The sequence below is a fragment of the Suricata suricatta genome, chromosome 12 (assembly GCF_006229205.1).
Source record: "Suricata suricatta isolate VVHF042 chromosome 12, meerkat_22Aug2017_6uvM2_HiC, whole genome shotgun sequence".
NCBI lineage: Eukaryota > Metazoa > Chordata > Mammalia > Carnivora > Herpestidae > Suricata > Suricata suricatta.
In genome coordinates, this window is record NC_043711.1 from 16,526,839 (window position 1) to 16,548,068 (window position 21,230).

At 46.7% G+C, this 21,230-nt stretch overlaps 1 protein-coding gene across 3 annotated transcripts in view; it reads left to right on the forward strand.

The window, feature by feature from the left end:
* Positions 1-21,230, forward strand: part of PTPN23 (protein tyrosine phosphatase non-receptor type 23) — a 32,538-nt gene that overhangs the window by 7,820 nt on the left and 3,488 nt on the right. Inside the window, exons 2-19 of one of the 3 annotated variants that reach the window (XM_029919235.1) lie at positions 2,090-2,164; positions 16,017-16,144; positions 16,401-16,477; positions 17,114-17,163; positions 17,355-17,486; positions 17,756-17,836; positions 17,931-18,062; positions 18,153-18,200; positions 18,529-18,585; positions 18,713-18,771; positions 18,872-19,011; positions 19,128-19,242; positions 19,336-19,401; positions 19,773-19,918; positions 20,121-20,441; positions 20,516-20,670; positions 20,766-20,917; positions 21,006-21,185. In XM_029919235.1, coding sequence (XP_029775095.1) covers positions 2,090-2,164; positions 16,017-16,144; positions 16,401-16,477; positions 17,114-17,163; positions 17,355-17,486; positions 17,756-17,836; positions 17,931-18,062; positions 18,153-18,200; positions 18,529-18,585; positions 18,713-18,771; positions 18,872-19,011; positions 19,128-19,242; positions 19,336-19,401; positions 19,773-19,918; positions 20,121-20,441; positions 20,516-20,670; positions 20,766-20,917; positions 21,006-21,185 — 2,114 coding nt within the window. Of the gene's footprint in view, positions 1-2,089; positions 2,165-12,296; positions 12,411-16,016; positions 16,145-16,400; positions 16,478-17,113; positions 17,164-17,354; positions 17,487-17,755; positions 17,837-17,930; positions 18,063-18,152; positions 18,201-18,528; positions 18,586-18,712; positions 18,772-18,871; positions 19,012-19,127; positions 19,243-19,335; positions 19,402-19,772; positions 19,919-20,120; positions 20,442-20,515; positions 20,671-20,765; positions 20,918-21,005; positions 21,186-21,230 lie in introns of those variants that run through there. The other 2 variants (XM_029919236.1, XM_029919237.1) reach the window with 2 other exon arrangements.

Genomic DNA, 21,230 nt, shown 5'->3' on the forward strand with positions numbered 1-21,230 from the left:
TTGGCTGTACATTTGTGGGCCCAGTTCTGGGTTCTCTATTCTATTCCATTGGTCTATGTGTCTGTTTTGTGCCAATACCATACTGTCTTGATGATGACAGCTTTGTAGTAGAGGCTAAAGTCTGGGATTGTGAAGCCTCCCTTTTTGGTTTTCTTCTTCAATATGACTTTGGCTATTTGGGGTCTTTACTCACCCCTACCTGCACGACCTTGATTTTTTTCAGAGCCTGGGTTAATTGTTGGGCAGAATGTCCCATCTTCCGAGTGTCTCCTTTTAGTATTTTCAGTTTGCTCATCCATCCTCTGCATTTCCTGTAAAGGCAGCCGTTTGCTGAGTATCTAACACATACTAAGGAGGCCCCTGCCGTTCCCAGTGCGCTCATTGTTTGGTGTGGATCTGAGGGGGGTCAACTGGCATGACCCTGCCACAGGGCACAGTCTGACGAAGGCATGTTTAGAATGTAGAGAGAGCGGCAGCTGAAGTTCAAGCAAGTGACATTTCATCTGAGTCTTTAATGGAGAAGAGGTGACAACATGGGGACAGGCATTGAGACCTGGGAGCAGCAATTCCATAGGTCTGTTGACTTGGTGTCCCTGGGAGGCGCTAGAGGACAGTCTTTGAAGGCTGTTGGGAGCAGGTTGTGAAAAGCCCTGAACTCTTTGCCTAGGAGATTAGATTTGGACTTAGAGGCTTTGGGGAGCCACTGTGCACATTCTTCTCAGATTATAAGTTTTCTCTTTAGATTGCAACTCATTTCTCATAATGTCACTATCCTGAGAAAAGCGTGTTTTGGTTTATTTTTTTCCCAAGGTGCATGTGTGTTTCAGAAGGCTTTGAAGTTAGTGACATTGGAGTTGTGCTAGAAAGATCATTCTGGCCTCTGGGTAAGGGATAGCTTAGAAGGGGTTGCAAGAGATGGAGAGGAGAACTCACGGACACATGGGACTTTCGAAGTAAAGCCAACAGAAGAGGGGTCAGGGTCAGAGGTTTGGGAACATGACTAGGTGATGCTGAAACAAATTTAGCAGTAGCCCCCCCTTCTGCCTGTCCCTGCTCTGCTTTCCCTGCCAGGGCAAGGAGGAGCTGTTACACAGCCTTTCAGGTTTCCATGTGGCTAATTCCGTAGTAGCCATGTGGCATGGGTCTTTGGAAGGGACCTCAGAACAGGTGAGTGGGTCACAGACATGGTGCAAGTCTGCGGAGAGGCCACCTCTTTTCATCCTTTGAACCTCAAGGAACCTGTGAGGTGGGCATCAGTGCCCAGTGTTTGTGGAGTCGGTGCATCTGCTCCCCGCCCCCGACCCGGATTGCTAGCTCAGGCAGCAGGAACTGCAATGGCGAAGTTCCACCTGCCTTAATTTGTTGATCTTAGGTGAACAAGGGGTCTTTTGGTCGAGGCTGTGCCTCCAGACCGATGAGTGTGCTCGTTGTCCTAGAGAGTCAGGTCCTGAGGTGGTGAGTGCTGTAGTGGACAGGTGTGCCAGTCCCCTCTCTGATGCGGGCAGTGACTTTCCCATCTCCTGTCTGGATCATTCCCATCACACTCATGTGGGCCTGTCCTCATGTAAATCCTGTATTCTGTGGTGCCTATTCCTAGCGAGAAGGGCTGGCTGGTGAAGAAGGCTTTGCACTCCCACTCTTACCTGGTATCTCTTGCCTGTGTTTGTTGTTGGGCTGTGATCCCAGGACACAGCGGAGTCCAGTCTTTGAGGGAGGCTTGAATTTGTGGCCTGTTTCGGGATGCTCAGTAGGATCCCATTTCAGCCAGCTAAGTTCCCCAATTCCTGACCTGCCAGAGCCCTGGGCTTTACAGAGAGGGCGGTAGCATGACGAAGACCAGCCAGGGTGTTCATGTAGGGTCATCCAGTCTTACTCTCCGTTTTACTCAAAGGTGGAGGTTCTCATGGGCAGCTTCTTAGTGATGCCCTGTTATTGAGGTAGGGTTCCCTGTGGACTGGGAGGTAAGCGCATGCTCGTGGGTCTGGACGTGATCCTGAGCCCTGCCTGGTGACTGCCAAAGACTCCGGGCAGGAGTGGGAGCAGGGAAGTGTTCTGTATTCCTCGTTTATGTCTCTCTCTCTGTCTCTAGTTTGTCCTGAAGAATTATGGAGAGAACCCAGAAGCCTACAATGAGGAACTGAAGAAACTGGAGTTGCTCAGACAGGTAGGAGGGTAGTATTTTTATGCACAGGATTGGTTTGATAGGGAGGTAAAGAAACTACCTGGAACTGTGTTCTTTTTCTAACTTAGTATTTTTTGCTCTGTAAAAGCAGCAAAATTAATGATAGAAAAGTTTGAAAATCTAAAAAGTAAAGAAAAGGATAAACAGTCTTAAAAATCCTTCTTGCAAATTCTTGATATATATTTGATAATTTATACACATTTATATAAAGTTTATATATTTATGTTTAAGTATAATATATATATTTACATATTACTGGTGTAAAAGTCTATACATTTACATGTTGTGTGTGTGTGTGTGTGTGTGTGTGTGAGAGATATATATGGTATAATTGACTCTTTAACAACATGGGTTTGAACTGTGCAGGTCCACTTTTATGCATTTTTTTATAGTACAGTACTGTATATGTATTTTCCTTATGACTTTTTTAAGTTTATTTTAAGAGAGAGAGTGAGTTGCGTGCCGGGGAGTGGTAAAGAGTGAGGGAGAGAAAGGATCCCAAGCAGTGTCCGTGCTGTCAGCACAGAGCCCGACTTGGGGGTCAAACTCCACAACTGAGGTCATGACTTGAGCTGAACTCAGGAGTCCGATGCTCAACCAACTGAGCCACCCAGGCGCCCCTTCCTTGGGATTTCTTTAACATTTCTTTTTCCCTAGCTTCATTGTAAGAATACAATGTATAATACACATAACATACAAAATTTGTTACCTGACTATTGTCAGTGAGGCCCTGGTCAACAGGAGGCTATTAGTAATTACGTTTTTGGAAAGTCAAAAATTACAGTGGAGCTTTGACTGCGTGGGGGTCGTGTCCCTACCTCCCCCCACACACTGTTTAAGTGTCAGCTGTGTATACTGTATAAAACCATAGTAGGATCATAGACCACCCAAACTGTAGTCTGCTTTTTTCATTTAACGTATAGTAGATTTGTTTCTGTGTCGATAAATGCAGAATAGTAGTATTTTTAATACCCTATAATCATGTTGCGCTGTAATTTAATTAGCCTTGTCTCAGAGAACATTAGGTTATTTCAGTTTTCGGCATTGTGAATATAATTCCTGTCTGTGCATACTTGGGCGCATGTGGGATTGATTCTGTAGGAATTAGTGGGCAGACGGGGGGACTTGTCTTTGTACGCACCCCCAACTGTGGATACGTGCCTACTCCTGCTGTTACTTTTCAGTTCTGGCAGTCTGGTAGAAAAGGGTATTTGATTTTAATTTTCAGTTCTTTCATTAATGGTTAGGCTTCACAGTTGTCAGTGTGTTTGTTGTGTACCTTCTTTTAGAAATTGTCAATGTCCATTGCCCATTTCTCTATTTTATTTTTTTATTTTACTTAAAATTTTTTTTAATGTTTATTTTTGAGAGTAAGAGACAGTGTGTGAGTAGAGGAGGGGCAGAGAGAGAGGGAGACACAGAATCCAAAGCAGGCTCCAGGCGCTGAGCTGTCAGCACACCTGACTGCTGGCTCGAATTCATGAAGTCTGACGCTTAACTGACTGAGCCACCCAGGTGCCCCTATTTTTCTATTTCATATAGGGATACCTTGTGGGGTTTTTTTTCCTTTAAGATATCTTTTTTTAAGCTTATTTATTTTGAGAGAGACACAGAGTGAGAGTGGAGGAGGGACTGAGAGAGGGAGAGAGACAGAATCCTGCAGCTTATGCATTGATAGTGCAGAGCTGGATGCAGGGCCTGAACCCACAAACCATGAGATCATGATCTGAGCCGAAACCGAGAATTGGAAGCTCAACCAACTGAGCCACCCAGGCACCCCTAGGCATGCCCATGGCTTGTATTGAGCTTTGCTTTGTTGTGCTCCACAAATACTGGTTGTTTTTTTTTTTTAATTAAGATTTTATTTTTAAGAACCCAACATGGGGCTAGAACCCACACCCCGAGATCAAGAGTCCCATGCTCTGCCAACTGAGCCTGGTGCCCCATTGATCTGTGATCAGTGATTTTTTATGTTACTATTGTAATTGGGCGCACCACAAACTCCATATGAGACTGTGAACTTAATCAGTAAATGTTGGGTGTGTTCTCACTGCTCCACTGACTGGCTATTCCCGTCTTTCTTTCCTTGAGTCTCCATGTTCCCTGGGACACAACAATATTGAGATTAGGCCAATTCATAACCTTACAATAGCTTCTAAGTTTTCAAGTGAAAGGAAGAGTCACGTGTCTCTCATTTTAAATCAAAAGCTAGGATTGATTAAGCCTAGGGAAGAAGGCATGTTGAAAGCCAAGACTGAATGAAAGGTTGAAAAGTAGGCCTCATGCTCCAGGTAGCCCGGTTGTGAATGCAAAAGAAAAGTTCTTGAAGTGAATTAAAAGTGCTCCTCCAGTGAACACGTGATTGATGTCAGAGCCACATGAGCCATTGCTGATGCGGAGAAAGTTTGAGTGCTCTGGATGGAAGATCAGACCCCACAAAATTCCCTGCAGCCACAGCCTAGTTCAGAGTAAGGTCTTTAATCTCTTCAGTTCTGTAAAGGCTGAGAGAGGTGCAGAAGTAAAGCTTGAAGCTAACACAGGTTGGCTCCTGAGATTTAAAGAAAGAAGTTGTCTCCCTAACATAAAAGTACACGGTGAAGCGGCAAGTGCTAATGTAGAATCTACAGCATGTGATCAGAAAGTTTGGCTAAGATAATTCATGAAGGTAGCCACACTAAACAGATTTTCAGTGGAGGCAAACAGCCTTCTGTTGGAAGAAGATGCCATCCAGGACGATGACCGCTAGGGAGAAGTCAGTGTCTGGCTTTAAGGCTTCGAAGGACAGGCTAATGCAGCTGGTGACTGTAAGTTGGAGCCAGTGCTCATTTACCGTTCTGAAAACCCTAGGGCCCTTAGGAATTATGCTGAATATACTGCCTGTGCTGTATACATGGAATAACAAAGCCTGGGTGGCAGCCCATGTATTTACAACGTAGTTTACTGTATTTTAAGGCTCCTGTTGAGGCCTACTGCTCAAAAAATATGATTCCTTTCAGAATGTTACTGCTCGTTGGCAATGCACATGGTCACCCAAGAGCACTGATGGAAATGTACAAGATAAATGTTGTTTTCATGCTAACACATCTATTCTGCAGCCCATGGATCAAGGAGTAATTTTGACTTTTGAGCTTATTCTTTAAGAAATACATTTAAAAAAATTTTAAGTGTTTATTTTTGAGAGAAAGAGAGAGAGAGAGAGAGAGAGAGAGAGAGCGAGCATGAGCGAGGGAGGGGCAGAGAGAGGGAAACATAGAATTCGAAGCAGGCTCCAGGCTCTGAGCTGTCAGCACAGAGCCTGACACAGGGCTCGAACTTATGAACCATGAAATCATGACCTGAGCCGAAGTCGGATGCTTGACCAACTGAGCTACCCAGGTGCCCCTCCTTTTTTGAATTAAAAAAAACTATTTTTAATGCTTATTTGTTTTTGAGAGAGAAAGAGACAAAGCATGAGCAGGAGAGATGAAGAGAGAGGGGGAGACACAGAACCTGAAGCAGGCTCCTGGCTCTGAGCTGTCAGCACAGAGCCTGATGCGGGGCTCAAACCCACAAACTGTAAGATTATGACCTGAGCCAAAGTCAGACAGACATTCAACTGACTGAGCCACCCAGGCGCCCTTTTAAGAAATTTATTTCTAAGGCTATAACTGCATAGAGGTGATTCCTCTAATGGGTCTGGGCAGAGTAAATTGAAAACCTTCTGGAATGGATTCACCATTCTAGATGCCATTAAGAACAGGCGTTTGGAAGAAGTGGATTCCAGCCCTCACAGATGACTTTGAGGGGTTCAGGACTTACATGGAGGACGTAACCACAGAAGTGGTGAAAACAGCAGGAGAACTAGAAGTGGAGCCTGCAGACGGGACTGAAGTGCTGTGATCTCATGATCAAACTTGAACGGATGGGGAGTTGCTTCTCATGGATGAGCAAAAAAAAAAAAAAAAAAAAAAGTGGTTTCTTGAGCTGCAATATACTGGTGAAGATGCTGTGAAGATTGTTGAAATGACAACAAGGATTTAGAGTATCACATAAGCTTAGTTGATAAAACAGCAGTGAGACTTGAGAAGATTGACTCCCAGTTTTGAAACAAGTCTTACTGTGGGTGAGATGTTCCCAAGCAGCATGACATGCTACAGAGAAGTCGTTCATGGAAGGAGGAACCAGTCGTGCAGCAGACTTCATTGCTGTCTTAGTTAAGAAGTTGCCATGGCCACCGCAGCCGTCCGTGCCCACCGCCCCATCACGTCAGCAGCCGTCAGTGTGGCGGCAGGACCCTCCACCAGCAAAAAGATGACTCACTGAAAGCTCAGGTGATGGTTAGCATTGTTTTAGCAGTAAAGTGCTTTTAAATTAAGTATGAACTTTTTAAAGATCTAATGTTACTGCACACTTAATAGGCTACAGTGTAGAGTAAATATACTGGAAAACCAAAAAATTCATTTTGACCCACTTTCTTGTTTTGGTCTGGATGTGAACCTGCAGTATCTCTGATGTATGCCTTCACATTTGTTCTTAGTACTTTATAAGACTGACACACTAAGGATATTGCTCCTTTGTCTTATATGATGCAAATTTTTTTCAGTTCATTGTCTTTGTTTATTATGCTTTTAATGCACACTTCAGATTTTGTATTTAAATGTCTAAGTCAGGTCCATCTCCTCCCGCCTTCTACCTGCCTTCGCTCTGCACTCAGAAGAGCTTCGTCCCCCATGTAAAATTGTGAGCAGCTACTGATGTTCTTCTAGTACGTGCACAGTTGGATTTTTCCTTAAATCTTGATATGGTATTTATTTAGGTATATGATAGGTAAGGGAAGGCTCGAGCTTTAACTTTTTCTCCATATGTTTTCTACTTGCTGGAAACACTCTTATGTTGAATTCTTTTATGTACTTGAGGTCTGTTCAGAATTTCCTCTTCTCTTCCACCCCGTACCTGCCAGTGACAGGTCCACAGTATTTAAGTATTGTATCTATTGTAGTTTTTCTATCTGCTAAGACTAATTCCTGATAATAACTTTTCCTTTTCAAGTTTTCCATGGCTATTCTCAAATGAGTATTTTTCAAATGAATCTTTTTGTCAAGTTCTGCAGAATAGCGTTGGGAATTTTGTGAGCTAATACACCTTACAGACTGATGAGATAGAATTAGTATCTTGATGAGGTCGCTCTTCTCTGCATTTCTTCATATATGTTACATAAACACACACATGTATTTTTTTTCTTTTCTCCCCAGACTTCTCAGTAAAATTTTCTTCACGGAGGTTTTTCACATGTCTTATTGAGTTTATTTCCAGATTTTTTGGTGGTTGTTGCTATTATTGAGTGTCCTTCCCCCTTCTTCTATTATACATATTTTTCACCTGTTAAGAACTGATGTAGAGAAAAGCAGCTGAGCACTTTATTTTAGGTTTATTTAATTATATATTTTTTAAGTAATATTTACATCCAGTGTGGAGCTCAAACTCCCGACCCTGAGATTAAGAAGTGCACCCCCCAGACTGAGACAGCCAGACGCCCCTCCATCGCAGACCTTAGCTGTACATTTTTCGGTTTGGTTGAAGTTTTACCAGTTCTTGCTAATACTAATTTCTGAATAGCTGACATAGAAAATGTTGTAGTCTATTTGAAAATACATCCAAAGTTAACAGGTCAGTTGTGTACTAAAAATAGTCACCACTACTGCTGCTTTATTGCAAGGATGGCTGCATAAATATGTGGTCAGTGATAGACGAGAAAATGCTGACAGCTAATTGTTTCTACGACGTGTATCGACATTTCTGGGACCAAGCCAGTATAGACTTCAGACCTTCACACTTCTAACAAAAATCCCAGGGGGAAACATGTCTGAACAACAGTGCATACAAGGATTGGAAAGATAATATATAAAAGTATATTATTTATTTGTAATTTATTAGAAGCCTTATTACAAGGAACTTACCTTTTTAAAAAAATGTTAAAAATGTTTTTCATTGTGGTAAAATACAGATAATGTAAAATTTAACATCTTACGCGTTTTTTTCTGTGTGCATTTTTCAGTGTATAGTTTAGTATTGTGAAGTGCAGTTACATTGTCACGCAGCCAGTCTCCAGACCTCTTTTTATCTTGCAAAACCGAAACCCTGCACACATTAAACAACAAATCCCCATTTCTGCTCCCCAAACCCTGGTAACCACTGTTCTGCTTTCTGTCTCTGAATTTGACTACTTTAAGTACTTGACATAAGTGGACTTACATGGTATTTATCTTTTTGTAACTGGCTTATTCAACTTAGCAAAATATTCTCAAGGTTCATCTGTATTTTAGTATGTGTCAGAATTTCCTTTTTTCAGGCTGAGTAATGTTTCATTGTAGGTAGGTACCACATTTTGTTGATTCATTTATTCATTGTTGGACATGTGAGTTGCCTTCACCTTTAGCCTGTTGTGCATAATGCCACTAGGGGTGTGAATGGGTTGTATGTGTAATGCTCATAGATGGACACATATCTACTTGAGACCCTGCCTTCAATTCTTTGAGTATATACCCAGAAATGGAATTGCTGGTTCATATGGTAATTCTGTTTGTAATTTTTGGAGGACCTCCGTATTGTTTTTCACAGCAGCTGCACCTTTACATTTCCACCAGGAGTGTACAAGGGTTCCAGTTCCTCCACACCCTTGCCAGCGCCTGTTATTTTCCAATTTTCCATCTTTTTTATAGTAGTCATCTTGAGGACTGTGAGGTGATATCTCATTGTAGTTTTGATTTTGCATTTCCCTAATGATCAGTGCTGTTGAGTATTTTTTCATGTATTTATTGTATATCTGCTTTGGAGAAATGTCTGTTCAGGTCCTTTGCCCATTTTTGGACAGAGTTTTTGTTGTTATTTTGTAGGAGTTCTTTACATTTCCTGGATACTAACTCCTTACCAGATACATGCCATGCCAGTGTTTTCTTCTGTTCCATGGGTTGCCTTTTCACTCTGTTGATTGTGTCCTTTGATATTCAGAAGTTTTGAATTTTGGTATAGTCCTGTTTATCTATTTTTTCTCTTGTTTCCTGTGCTTTTGGAGTTCTACCCAAGAAATCATCGCCAGATCCAGTGTCACAAAGATTTTCCTCCTTTCTTTGTTCTAAGAGTTTTATAGCTTCAGCTCTTACATTTAGGTCTTTGATCCATTTTGAATTGTTGTAAACGGTATAAAGTAAGGGTCCAACTTCATTCTTTTGTGTGTGGATTATAGTTTTCCCAGCACCATTTGTTGAAAAGAGTGTCCCCCATTGAATGGTCTTGGCACCCTTGTCAAAAATCATGTGACCCCATGTATTAGTTTACTATGGCTACCGTAACAAAGTATCACAGACTGTGGCTTAAATAACAGAAATCTATTTTCTCACCATTCTAGATGCTAGAAGTCTCAGGTCAAGGTGTTGATAGGGTTGATTTCTTTTGAGGCCTCTCTCTTTAGCTTGTGGATGGCCATTTTCTCCCTCTATCTTCACATAGTTGTCCTTCTGTGCATGTCTGTGTCCTAATCTCTTCCTATAAGGACAACAGTCATATTGGACTAGGGCCTATTTGTATAATTTCAGTTTACTTTACCTTTTTAAGGCTTTATCTCTAAATACAGTCACATTCGGAGATAATGGGGGGGATGGGACTTCACCATATCAGTAGGGGGCAGTACAGTTCAGCCCATAACATCATATGTGCAAGGGTTTATTCTCGGTTCTTTTTTCTGTTCCATTTATAGGTCTCTTTATGGCAGCATCATATTGTTTCAATTATTGTAGCTTTGTAATAAGTTTTGAAATTAGCAATTGTTAGGGGCACCTGGGTGGCTCTCAGTTGGTTGTCCAACTTGGCTCAGGTTGTGATCTCACGGTTTGTGAGTTCAAGCCCCACATCGGGCTCTCTGCTGTCAGCCTGGAAGCCCACTTTGGATCCTTTAGCCCCCTTTCTCTTTGTCCCTCCTCCACTGGTGCTCACACATGTGCTCTCTCTCACACAAAATAAATAAACATTAAAAAGTATTTGGGGTGGGGGAGTGAGCCGGGTGGCTCAGTCAATTAAGCATCCGACTTCAGCTCAGGTCATGATCTCACGGCTCATGAGTTAAAGCCCCATGTCGGGCTCTGCTGACAGCTAGCTCAGAGCCTGAAGCATGCTTTGGATTCTGTGTCTCCCTCTCTCTCTGCCCCTTCCCCACTCATGCTCGCTCACTCTCTGTCTCTCAAAATAAACATTACATTTTTGGGGGCACCTGGGTGGCTCAGTCGGTTAAGCCTCCAACTTCGGCTCAGGTCAGATCTCACATTCTTGGGTTCAAGCCCCACGTCAGGCTCTGTACTGACAGCTAGCTCAGAGCCTAGAGCCTGCTTCTGGTTCTGTGTCTCCTTCTCTCTCTGCCCCTCCTCCTCTCATGCTCTGTCTCTCTCTGTATCAAAAATAAATAAAACATTAAAATTTTTTTTAAAAACATTAAATTTTTTTTTAATTTAACAATTATGAGATCTTCAGCTTTGTTCTTCTTTTTCAAGATTGTTTTGGCTCTTTGGGGTCCCTTGAGATTCCATATGAATTTTAGAATGGATTTTTCTGTTTCTGTAAGAAATGCCATTGGGATTCTGGTAAGGATTTATTTGAATTCCTAAAAATCAAAATCCAAAAAAGTAGGGGAGGTCTGCCACCTTAGTATTAAGTTTTTTTAATACATAAATATGGATGTCCACTTATTTATGTCTTTAATTTTGAACCTTTTGGCAAAATTTTGTAGTATTCAGTCTTTGCTTTCTTGCCTAAGTTTACTTCTATGTAATTCATTTTGATGCTATCATAAGTGGAATTGTCTTCTTTTGTTTCATTTTCTATTGTCCGTTGCAATTATATAGAAGCAACTGAAGTTTGTATACTTTTTTTTTTTATTCTGCAACTTTGCTGAATTTATTAGTTTGTCTAACAGCCTTTTTCTGAACTTTTTATGGCTTTCTATATATAAAATCCTGTCTGTATTCAGAGATACTTTTCGCTTCTTCCTTTCTAATTTAGATGCCTTTTATTTCTTTTTCTTGCCAGATTGCTCTGGCTGGGGCTTCCAGTACCTTGTTGAGTGGAAGCTGTGAAAGTAGGAAGCCTGTCTTGTTCCTAGTCACAGAGGAGATGCTTTCAGCCCATTACTAGTTTGATATGATGCTAGTTAAGAGTTTTTTGCATATGGCTTTTATTATGTTCAAGCAGAGGAACTTACCTAACTTTTAAAGAAGAAATTTGTCCAAAAGGCGAAATATCTCTTGCTACTCTGCTGTAAAGAAGTTAAAAGCAACTTTTCCTATTTGAATAACAAAAAGTTTAAATAAAAATTTCATGTACAATTTCAAAGTATAGGAGATTGTATCTTTATCCCAAAGCAGGGATAATTGGTTGTTTTTTTTCCTTGTGTTTCTTGTTTTATTTCAGAGGGAGACATGAGCATGTGACAGTACGGGGGTGCAGAGAGACCGAGAATCTTACTCGGGCCCACGGTCAGTGTAGAGCCAAGTGTGTGGCTTGATCCCACACCCTGGGATCATGACCTGAGCCAGAATGAAAAGTCATACATTCAACTGACTAAACCACCCTGGCGCCCCAATTGCTATGTTCATATATGCTAAAGAGATAAACTGCAGACAAATGGAATTTTTTCCTTTTTTGAAACGTATTAGTCTTTTATGTAGAAAACAAAAGTGGAGGCACAACATTGTTAAAATAATTTTAGCTTTTATCATTGCCTATGTATGTATGTTTACTGTGATCTTTATTTCTTCCTGTGACTCCAAGTTACTGTCAAGTGGCCTTTCATTTTAGCAGTTCTTGCGTGGTAGGTCTGGTGGTAGCGAATTCGCTCAGCTTTTGTTTATCTGGGAATGTCATAGTGTCTCCTCAGTTTTGAAGGACAGTTTTGCTGGATATAGGGTTTTTAGTTGGCAGGGTGTGTTTATTTTTTTTTCTCTTTATTTTTTTTAAAGTAGGGCTCCATGTCCAGTGTGGAGCCCAGTGCAGGGCTTGAAGTTACGACCCTGAGATCAAGACCTGAGCTGAGATCAAGTCGGACACTTCACTGACTGAGCCACCCAGGCGCCTTGGCAGGTTGTTTTCTGTCAGTGCTGTGACTGTATGGCCCCCCTGCCTCTGGTCTCCAGAGTGCCTGGTGAGAGGTCTGCTGACAGTCTCATTGAGGATCTCCTGTGTGTGATGAGCCACTTCTCTCTTGGTACTTTCCAGATTCTCTTTGTCTTTGGGGACTGCATGTGTCTTAGTGTGGATCTTTTGAGTTCATCCTGCTTGGAGTTTTTTAAGCTTTATGTCTCTCATTGATTTTAGGAAGTTTTAGGCCATTGTTTCTTCAAATATTTTCTCTGTCACTTTCTTCTCTTTCTGGGATTTCTGCAGTGCTTTTGTTGGTCTGCTTAAAGGTGTCTTCACAGGTCCCTTAGGCTCTGTTCACTTTTATTCAGTATTTTTTCTTTCTGTTCCTTAGACTTGGTAATTTCAGTTGTCCTATTGTCAAGTCCACTGATTCTTTGGTCTGTGCAAATTTGCTTTTCAGTCTAGTGGTGAATTTTTCAGTGTAGCTATACTTTAGAGCTTCAGAATTTTTTTTTTGGTTTCTTTTTACATTTTCTCTTTGTTGATATTTCCCTTTTTCCTGACATTATTTTCTTGGCCTTCTCCATATCTTCCTTTAGTTCTTTGAGCATCTTTTTAAAAAAGTTACTTTTATTTTTATTAATGTATATTTTTGAGAGAGCAAGCACACAGACTGGAGAGGGGCAGAGAGAGAGAGAGGGAAACAGAGGATCCGAAGCAGGCTTTGTGCTGTCAGTGCAGAGCCCAATGTGGAGCTTGAACTCACAAATCGTGAAATCATGACCTGACCCGAAGTCAGATGCTTAGCTGACTGAGCCATCCAGGAGCCCCAGTTCTTTGAGCATCTTTAAGATAGGTGTTTTATGGGGTGCCTGGGTGGCTCAGTTGGTTGAGTGTCCAGCTTCAGCTCAGGTCATGATCTCATGGTTCGTGGGATCGAGCCCTGCGTCGGGCTCTGTGCTGACCACTAGCTCAGAGCCTGGAGCCTGCTTCTGATTCTGTCTCCCTCTCTCTCTGACCCTCCGCTGCTCACACAGTGTCTCTCCATTTCTCAAAAAAAAAAAAAAAAAATTAAAGTAGGTGTTTTAAAGTCTTAGTCTAGTACATCTACCACCAAGTCTTCTTCAAGGGAATTTATGTATTTTGAGAAAGCTCAAGCAGAGGTTGGGCGGAGAAAGAGGGAGGATCTCAAGCACAGAGCCTTGATGGGGGGGCTCAAACTCATGAAACCATGAGATTGTGACCTGAGCTGACAAGAATTGGACGCTCAAACAATTGAGCCATCCAGGTGCCCCTTTAGGGACAGTTTCTGGGTTATGTTTTTTGTTTTTTCCGTTTGAATGGACCATACTTCTTCATTGTATGCCTTGTGCTCTTTTGTTGAAAACTGGACATTTGAATCTAGTGATGTGGTGACTCTGGAAATCAGAATCTTTCTCTTACTCAGGGTTTTCTGGTTTTGTTTGTTTTTTGTAGGCTGTCTCTGCATCAAGAATTAGCTGAGGGTCAGGGGCACCTGGGTGGCTCAGTCGGTTAAACGTTCAGCTTCGTCCCATGACTTCATGACCTCACGGTTCATGAGTTCAGGCTCTGCTTCAGGCTCTATGCTAACATCTCAGAGCCTGGAGCCTACTTTTTTCATCCAAACAGTGTGAAAATTGGACTGGATTCATATTTCTTCAGTAAAGTAACTTTTTGTATATAATCCAGACCAAAAAACCTCCCAGGCTCAGCAATACATGGAGAAAAAATAAGAGCAACTAAATTATTACAGCATTTTTTTAACACTGGTCTAGTTTATATTGAATTACAGAAAACGTGTCGCAACAGGGAGACCTACAAAGCAGAGGCAGCGTAAGTCAGATTAAGCTTGTGCTATAACTCAGTGATTCACTCTGGAAATGTAGAGTGGATGTACTTTGGGAACCTGTAAGCAGTCCTCCTTTAACAATCTGGCCTCAGCTTCCTCATCTGTAAACCAGGGGCTGGAAGAGTTGTGTCTAAGAACATCTTCTAGATGCAACTGAAATTCTGGGTTCCAGGATTATAGAGCATAGAGCTGGCAGGCGTGGTGCGGGGCTTGTGAGGGGGATGGGAGTGGTGTGGCCTCAGAGCTTCCTTTCTGACTCCTGTTCTGCTTGGCTTCTCCACTTGTTGGCGACAGAGAACATGGCAGATGGGGCATGGAGGGCCACGTTTCTTGGCTGGACTAAAAGTGCCTGTGGAGTTGTGTGGCTTGGGGGGAGGGTTGCTTCCATTGTCTCCCAGAGTGGTTTTAGGAAGTACAAAGGCAAATCTTTTCTATTTTAATCTTTTTGTATATGCTTTATTGCGTGTTTTAAAAAATGTGTAGCTAGCACATCAAATTTGTTGTTTCAGAGAGGTGGCTGCTTAGGATGTGGCTCCACTTTGAAAAGTGGGTCAGCCTAAAGGAAAATGTTAAGTCCTCATGGTATTTGAAGATGGCAGAGGTCCTGGTGGGGAGGGGGTGGTGACTAGATTCCAGAAATCCTGGCCTGAGGGACCCGTCACACCTTACCAGCCTGGCTGTGAGCCTTCTCCTTGCCCTGGGCCCCCTGAGGACTGCTCCACAAGGGAGCTTCCATTCCCGCTGGGAGCGGGGCCAGGGCCCAGGGGAGAGCTGCGGAGCAGTGCAGGTGCCAGCCCTCTGCCGGAGGCCAGGGTAGGGGGCTGGTCCTCCCAGCGGGTGGTGAGGGTGTGCGAGGTGCCTCTGGCCCATCCCTTCTTTGTTTTGGGCGCTTGCTTCTTGGAGAGTATGTTGTCTACCCTTCTCTTTGAGTGCAGGTTTTGTCTGCTTTGTTCATTTCCCCAAAATGGGAATAGTTTTGTTTTTTATAAAGAGTAAAAGTGTTCAATATAAAGAATAGGGTATCAAACATGTATCTCTGTATGTATATAGAGAATAGGACAAATTACTTAGACCCTGTTACCCAGTGGTAATCACTTAACATTTTCGTGTATAACCTTCTAAAATCTTTTGTCTTTGTGTATATACCTAGTCGGCTCTCAGTAGCTATGTGATTTTACATAAATGAAATCATACTGCTCATCTGTTAGTTTTTTTGTTTGTTTTTTGCCCAACAATAAATCTGTCATGAACATCTAAACATAATAGAGATTCTTATCTTCAGTCTTTGTGGCTGTAGAGTATTCTCTTTCGTGGGTAGGCTTGGCATATTTATTTAAACAATCCTCTTTAATGGAAGTTTTGGTGGCATCCAGTATTTGGCCCTATTAATAATACTGTGTGCTCATCCAAGCATTTGATTTGCTGGGTATCTTTTACTGTATGTTTTAGATTCAGAACTGTGCGTCAGCATTAAGTACATTAACTTTTCCCTAATATTTGGGTTTTTTGGGGGGTGTGGGGACAGAGGATCTGAAGTAGGCTCTGAGCTGACAGCAGACAGCCTGATGTGGGGCTGGAACTCACAAACCCTGAGACTGTTTAACTGACTGAGCCACCCAGGCGGCCGTACATTAACGTTTTTAATGTGTGTTCTAAAACTGCCTTCCAGCAAGGTGTGACTGAGCCAGCCCGCCCGCCCTGGCTGGTGGGGGGGGGGGGGGCGGGTGCTGAGCAGCTACAGGTATAGCTGTGGGCTTTCTTGGGCTCAGATGCGCATTCCTTGGCCATCTGTGAGCAGATAGGACTGCCTGTACTCTACCCCAAATGATGGCAGGCCTGCTTCTCCCATCTGCCCCCCAGAATGCTGTCCGTGTCCCACGGGACTTTGAGGGCTGCAGTGTCCTCCGCAAGTACCTAGGCCAGCTCCACTACCTGCAGAGTCGGGTCCCCATGGGCTCGGGCCAGGAGGCCGCCGTTCCTGTCACCTGGTGAGAGCCGGCAGGCAGGGCTGGGGGGAGCCTGGAGGAGGGTGCCTGGGGCAGCCCAGGCTGTTTGGATGGTGGGGGTGTCCCCTCCCTTTATTCTGCTCCCCGCCCCCTTCCTTGCTGCAGAGGATGAGGAATGGCTTGGTGCGGTCTCCCCAGGCCTCCCTCTGACCTGCACTAGGGTGGCTGGTCCCCTCACCTGGCCTCAAGGCCCTGGCCAGCTCCTTCCCTTAAGATGATGGGGGTGGCCTGTCTACAGGACCGAGATCTTCTCTGGCAAGTCTGTGGCCCATGAGGACATCAAATATGAGCAGGCCTGCATTCTCTACAACCTGGGTGAGCTGCCTAACCCCTTCTCCATGGCCCTACCTCCCAGGCCTGCCAAGCCAGGATCTCAGCTCAGCAGAAGGTCACAAAAGCAGTGTGCTCATGGACAGAAGGCCCTCACCTCTGACCCCTTCACTGCCTCCCCCATAGCTCTTCCAGTGCCTCTTTTCTGGGCAATGGGCAGCCACCCTGCTGGGGAGAAGCTCTACAGGTTGCTGCACACTGTCACTGCTTTGTTCTCTGGCCAAGAGTAGCAACCTGTTGCCTGTGACTGGACAGTGCTGCCTTGGCTTCTGGGTGGCCTCAGCTAGACCTGATGACTTGGCCTTAGTGTGGCTTAGGGGAGGAGCCTGGGGAGCCCCAGAGTCCCGTGTAGGCACCCCTGGGGCTTCAAGACTGGGCCTGTAGGCTGGGGGCTATGGATGGGAGTTCCTCCTTCCTCCAGCTGCACTCCGCCTGGTGTAGAGCAGGAGGCTGAGGGCTTGGGCTGGACTTCTGTTTCCTTGGGCCAGCTGCCCCAGTTTTCAGATCCCTGTTTTCCTGAGTGGCAAGGCTGCCCCCTCTGCCTTACACTTGACAAAGATGTGGGGCAGCCTGGGGAATGGCCCCGGGCCAGCCTTGACACCATGTCTTCTGACTCCCCAGGGGCACTGCACTCCATGTTGGGGGCCATGGACAAGCGAGTGTCTGAGGAGGTGAGGAGGGGAGGGGCAGCGGGCGGGATAGAGGACGTAACCCAGGAGGGGTGCTGAGTGTCCTTCACCTCCAGAGTTTGCAGCCTGCCCTGTGGGAGTGGACACGGGCAGCTGTCTGGCTCTGCCTCTGGCCATCCTCTGCCTCTCACCCCCCACCCACTCCTCTGCCTCTCCCCCCCCCACCCACCCAGGGCATGAAGGTGTCCTGCACTCACTTCCAGTGCGCAGCAGGCGCCTTTGCCTACCTGCGTGAGCACTTCCCTCATGCCTACAGCGTTGACATGAGCCGCCAGATCCTCACTCTCAATGTCAACCTCATGCTGGTGAGGAGATGCCCTTTTTGGGGCCTGGTTGAATCCGGGGGGATGGGATAGCTGGTGCTGGATCCTGGACCAGGCCCTGTGCAGATGGCAGTGGGGCCTTGGCTTTGATCTCTTGAGCCCCAGTGGATCAGAACAGGGCAGTGCTGCTTGGAGTAGGGGAGGCTGGAGGAGAAAGGACAAGGGAGGGGATCTTCCTTCTGTGGTCCCCCTGATGGGAAGGGTAGGATCTCTGGGTGAACAAGTGAGTGCACCTGCATTTGTCGGTCCAGGGCCAGGCTCAGGAGTGCCTTCTGGAGAAATCAATGTTGGACAACAGGAAGAGCTTTCTGGTGGCCCGCATCAGTGCACAGGTAGGGACGGGGGTGGGCGGTGGCCCTAAAGGGACTGAGAACAGACCTTTGGTTCACTCCTGTCACTCACTCATGGCCCCATCCTGGCTCCCAGGTGGTGGATTACTACAAGGAGGCGTGCCGGGCATTGGAGAACCCTGACACTGCCTCACTGCTGGGCCGGATCCAGAAGGACTGGAAGAAGCTCGTTCAGATGAAGATCTTCTACTTTGCAGCTGTGGCCCATGTGCGAGCACCGTGACCACTGGGTTGGGATGGGCTGGGGGCGAGGCTGCCATGGCTGGGAAGTAAGTGGTGGCATCTTCTCTCTTGCCAGCTGCACATGGGGAAGCAGGCTGAGGAGCAGCAGAAATTTGGGGAGCGGGTAAGTGAGCCATGGCCGGGGAGTTAGGATGGAGTCCAGCCTGGAAGGTGCTGGAGAGGAGCTGTCCTGGCTGTCCCCACCCCCACATCCTTGGCCACCTCTGGCCATAGACCTGGTGTTTCTTGTATGTTGTCCCATCTGTTTCACCCTTATCCCAAGAGGCCTGAGGAGGTGGGGCAGGGATGACACTAAGCTGTTGACTGGGCTGGTGCCTGGCTGCTTTCTCAGCTTCTGGTCTTCTAATGGGTCATCTGATGGCCAGGCAGGGCTTAATGGGGTGGCAGGATGAGGGAAAGATGGCCTGGGCTCTGCTTGCCACCCCCTACAGGTCGCATACTTCCAGAGTGCCCTGGACAAGCTCAATGAAGCCATCAAGCTGGCCAAGGTAAAGCTGAGGAAGAGCATTAGAGCCCGGAGAGTACACGGTGGGGCTGAGGGTTGTCCTGACACTGGCTTTGCTCAGTGCCGAGTGTCCTCCCCACCCCCTCTCCCCCACCCTCCCTGTCCTCCAGGGGCAGCCTGACACTGTGCAAGATGCACTGCGCTTCACTATGGATGTCATTGGAGGAAAGTGAGTCTGTGGGGCTGGGGCTGGCCCTGGTTCCTGTTTGTTGGGAAGGGTCTCAGCCCTTTGCCTGCATTGAGTACCTAAGAGCAGTGGCCCCCCACAGGAGGCTAGGTCCTGGATCCCTACTGATTGCTGGACTCGCCACTTCCCCTTCTGACTCCAGGTACAATTCTGCCAAAAAGGACAATGACTTCATCTACCACGAGGCTGTCCCAGTACTGGACACCCTGCAGCCCGTGAAAGGTCTGGAGCTGAGCAGAGGCTGAGGCTTGGGGTAGGGGGTGAAGACGGGAGGACAGAACAAGGGCAGGCTCAGATCTTGTGTGGCCTTGGTCTCCAGTTGTTCCTTTCCCTCCCAGGCGCCCCCTTGGTGAAGCCCTTACCAGTGAACCCCACAGACCCAGCTGTTACGGGCCCTGACATCTTCGCCAAATTGGTACCCATGGCTGCCCACGAAGCGTCATCGCTATACAGGTGGGCGGGAGGGGCTGGCCCCGTTCTTAGCACAGGTGAGGTTGCGATGTCTCAGGACATAGGTTTCCAGCAACTGCTCTGTCACTTCTGCAGCGAGGAGAAGGCCAAGCTGCTTCGGGAGATGATGGCCAAGATTGAGGACAAGAATGAAGTCCTGGAGTGAGTGTGGGGCTGGAGCTGTACCCAGCAGACCTCTGTGGGGTTCCCAGTGCTGCCCGCAGCAGGGAGAGGAATAGTGAATGTCCTCTTGCACCAGGTTTCCTAGCTCTGCTTTTTCTGCCCATGGTCTTGGGTGCTGGGTATCTATAGGGTGAAAGTCACAGGTCTTGGGAGGATATTGTACCTCTGTTCCATTTTTTTCAGCAGTGCCCTGGGTCTGTTCTGTGGGGCCAGGCTAGACCTCCAGTGGTAGTCAAGATGCAAATTTGCCCTCTGCTAGGACTTCAGACCTAGTTTCAGTGGTGGGGCTTGCCCTCAGGAGAGAAGTGAGGAGTTGGGCCAACACCCAGCTTGTCCCGATGCCCCCACAGCCAGTTCATGGACTCGATGCAGTTGGATCCTGAGACCGTAGACAACCTTGATGCGTACAGCCACATCCCACCCCAACTTATGGAAAAGTGTGCAGCTCTCAGTGTCAGGCCTGACACCGTCAAGAACCTTGTCCAGTCCATGCAAGGTGAGCAACGGGGAGAAGCAAGTGGCTTGGGGAGGTCAGCTGTAGCGGCCGCCTCTGTGTCCTCTGTTCACCGAGGATGGAGTTTAGACCTCTGAGCACTGGGCACGAGCACCCACCTCCATGCCTCCGTGGATCCTGCACCCTGTGTGCCCTGATGTGCCTGTCTCAGGAGCTAACCTCTCCCCCACCCCAACACCCCTAGTTCTGTCAGGTGTGTTCACGGATGTGGAGGCCTCCCTGAAGGACATCAGAGAGCTGCTCGAGGAGGATGAACTGCTCGAGCAGAAGTTGCAGGAGGCCCTGGGCCAGTCCGGGGCCAGCCTGGCAGGAGGAGCCGGCTCCAGGGCGGAGCTGGCCGAGGTGAAGCGAGACTGGGCCAAGTACATGGAGGTCCACGAGAAGGCCTCCTTCACCAACAGCGAGCTGCACCGCGCCATGAATCTGCACGTCGGTAACCTGCGCCTGCTCAGCGGGCCGCTGGACCAGGTCCGGGCTGCCCTGCCCACACCAGCCCTCACCCCAGGTGAGTCCCTCCCGTCCCCAGGGCAAGGGAGGCAGAGCTGGAGTCTCTGGTCTCACGACCACTGCTGCTCCCAGAGGACAAGGCTGTGCTGCAGAATCTGAAGCGCATCCTGGCCAAGGTGCAGGAGATGCGGGACCAGCGTGTGTCCCTGGAGCAGCAGCTGCGCGAGCTTATCCAGAAGGATGACATCACTGCCTCACTGGTGACCACGGACCACTCAGAGATGAAGGTGGGTGGGTGAGCAGGGGGAGGTACTCTGGGCTTCACCCCTAAGTAGAGAGGCCCTGAGTTATCTATCCTCCACCCCCCACCACCTTCCCGCAGAAGCTATTTGAGGAGCAGCTGAAGAAGTATGACCAGCTGAGGGTGTACCTGGAGCAGAACTTGGCGGCCCAGGACAATGTCCTGCGGGCACTGACAGAGGCCAATGTGCAGTATGCGGCCGTGCGGCGGGTGCTCAGTGACCTGGACCAAAAGTCAGTATCTGGCCCTCTGCTCTTGCCTAGACTCCTGCCCAGAGCTCAGCCTAGCTGCTCACCTCCTGCTGGCCTTTCTGCCCACCAGGTGGAACTCCACACTGCAGACTTTGGTGGCCTCCTATGAAGCCTATGAGGACCTGATGAAAAAGTCCCAAGAGGGCAAGGACTTCTATGCAGACCTGGAGGGCAAGGTGGCAGCCCTCTTGGAACGGACCCAGTCCACCTGCCAGGCCCGAGAGGCTGCCCGCCAGCAGCTCCTGGACAGGTGGGTGAGGCCCCTAGGCAGCTCCCGCCCACACCCACGCTAGAC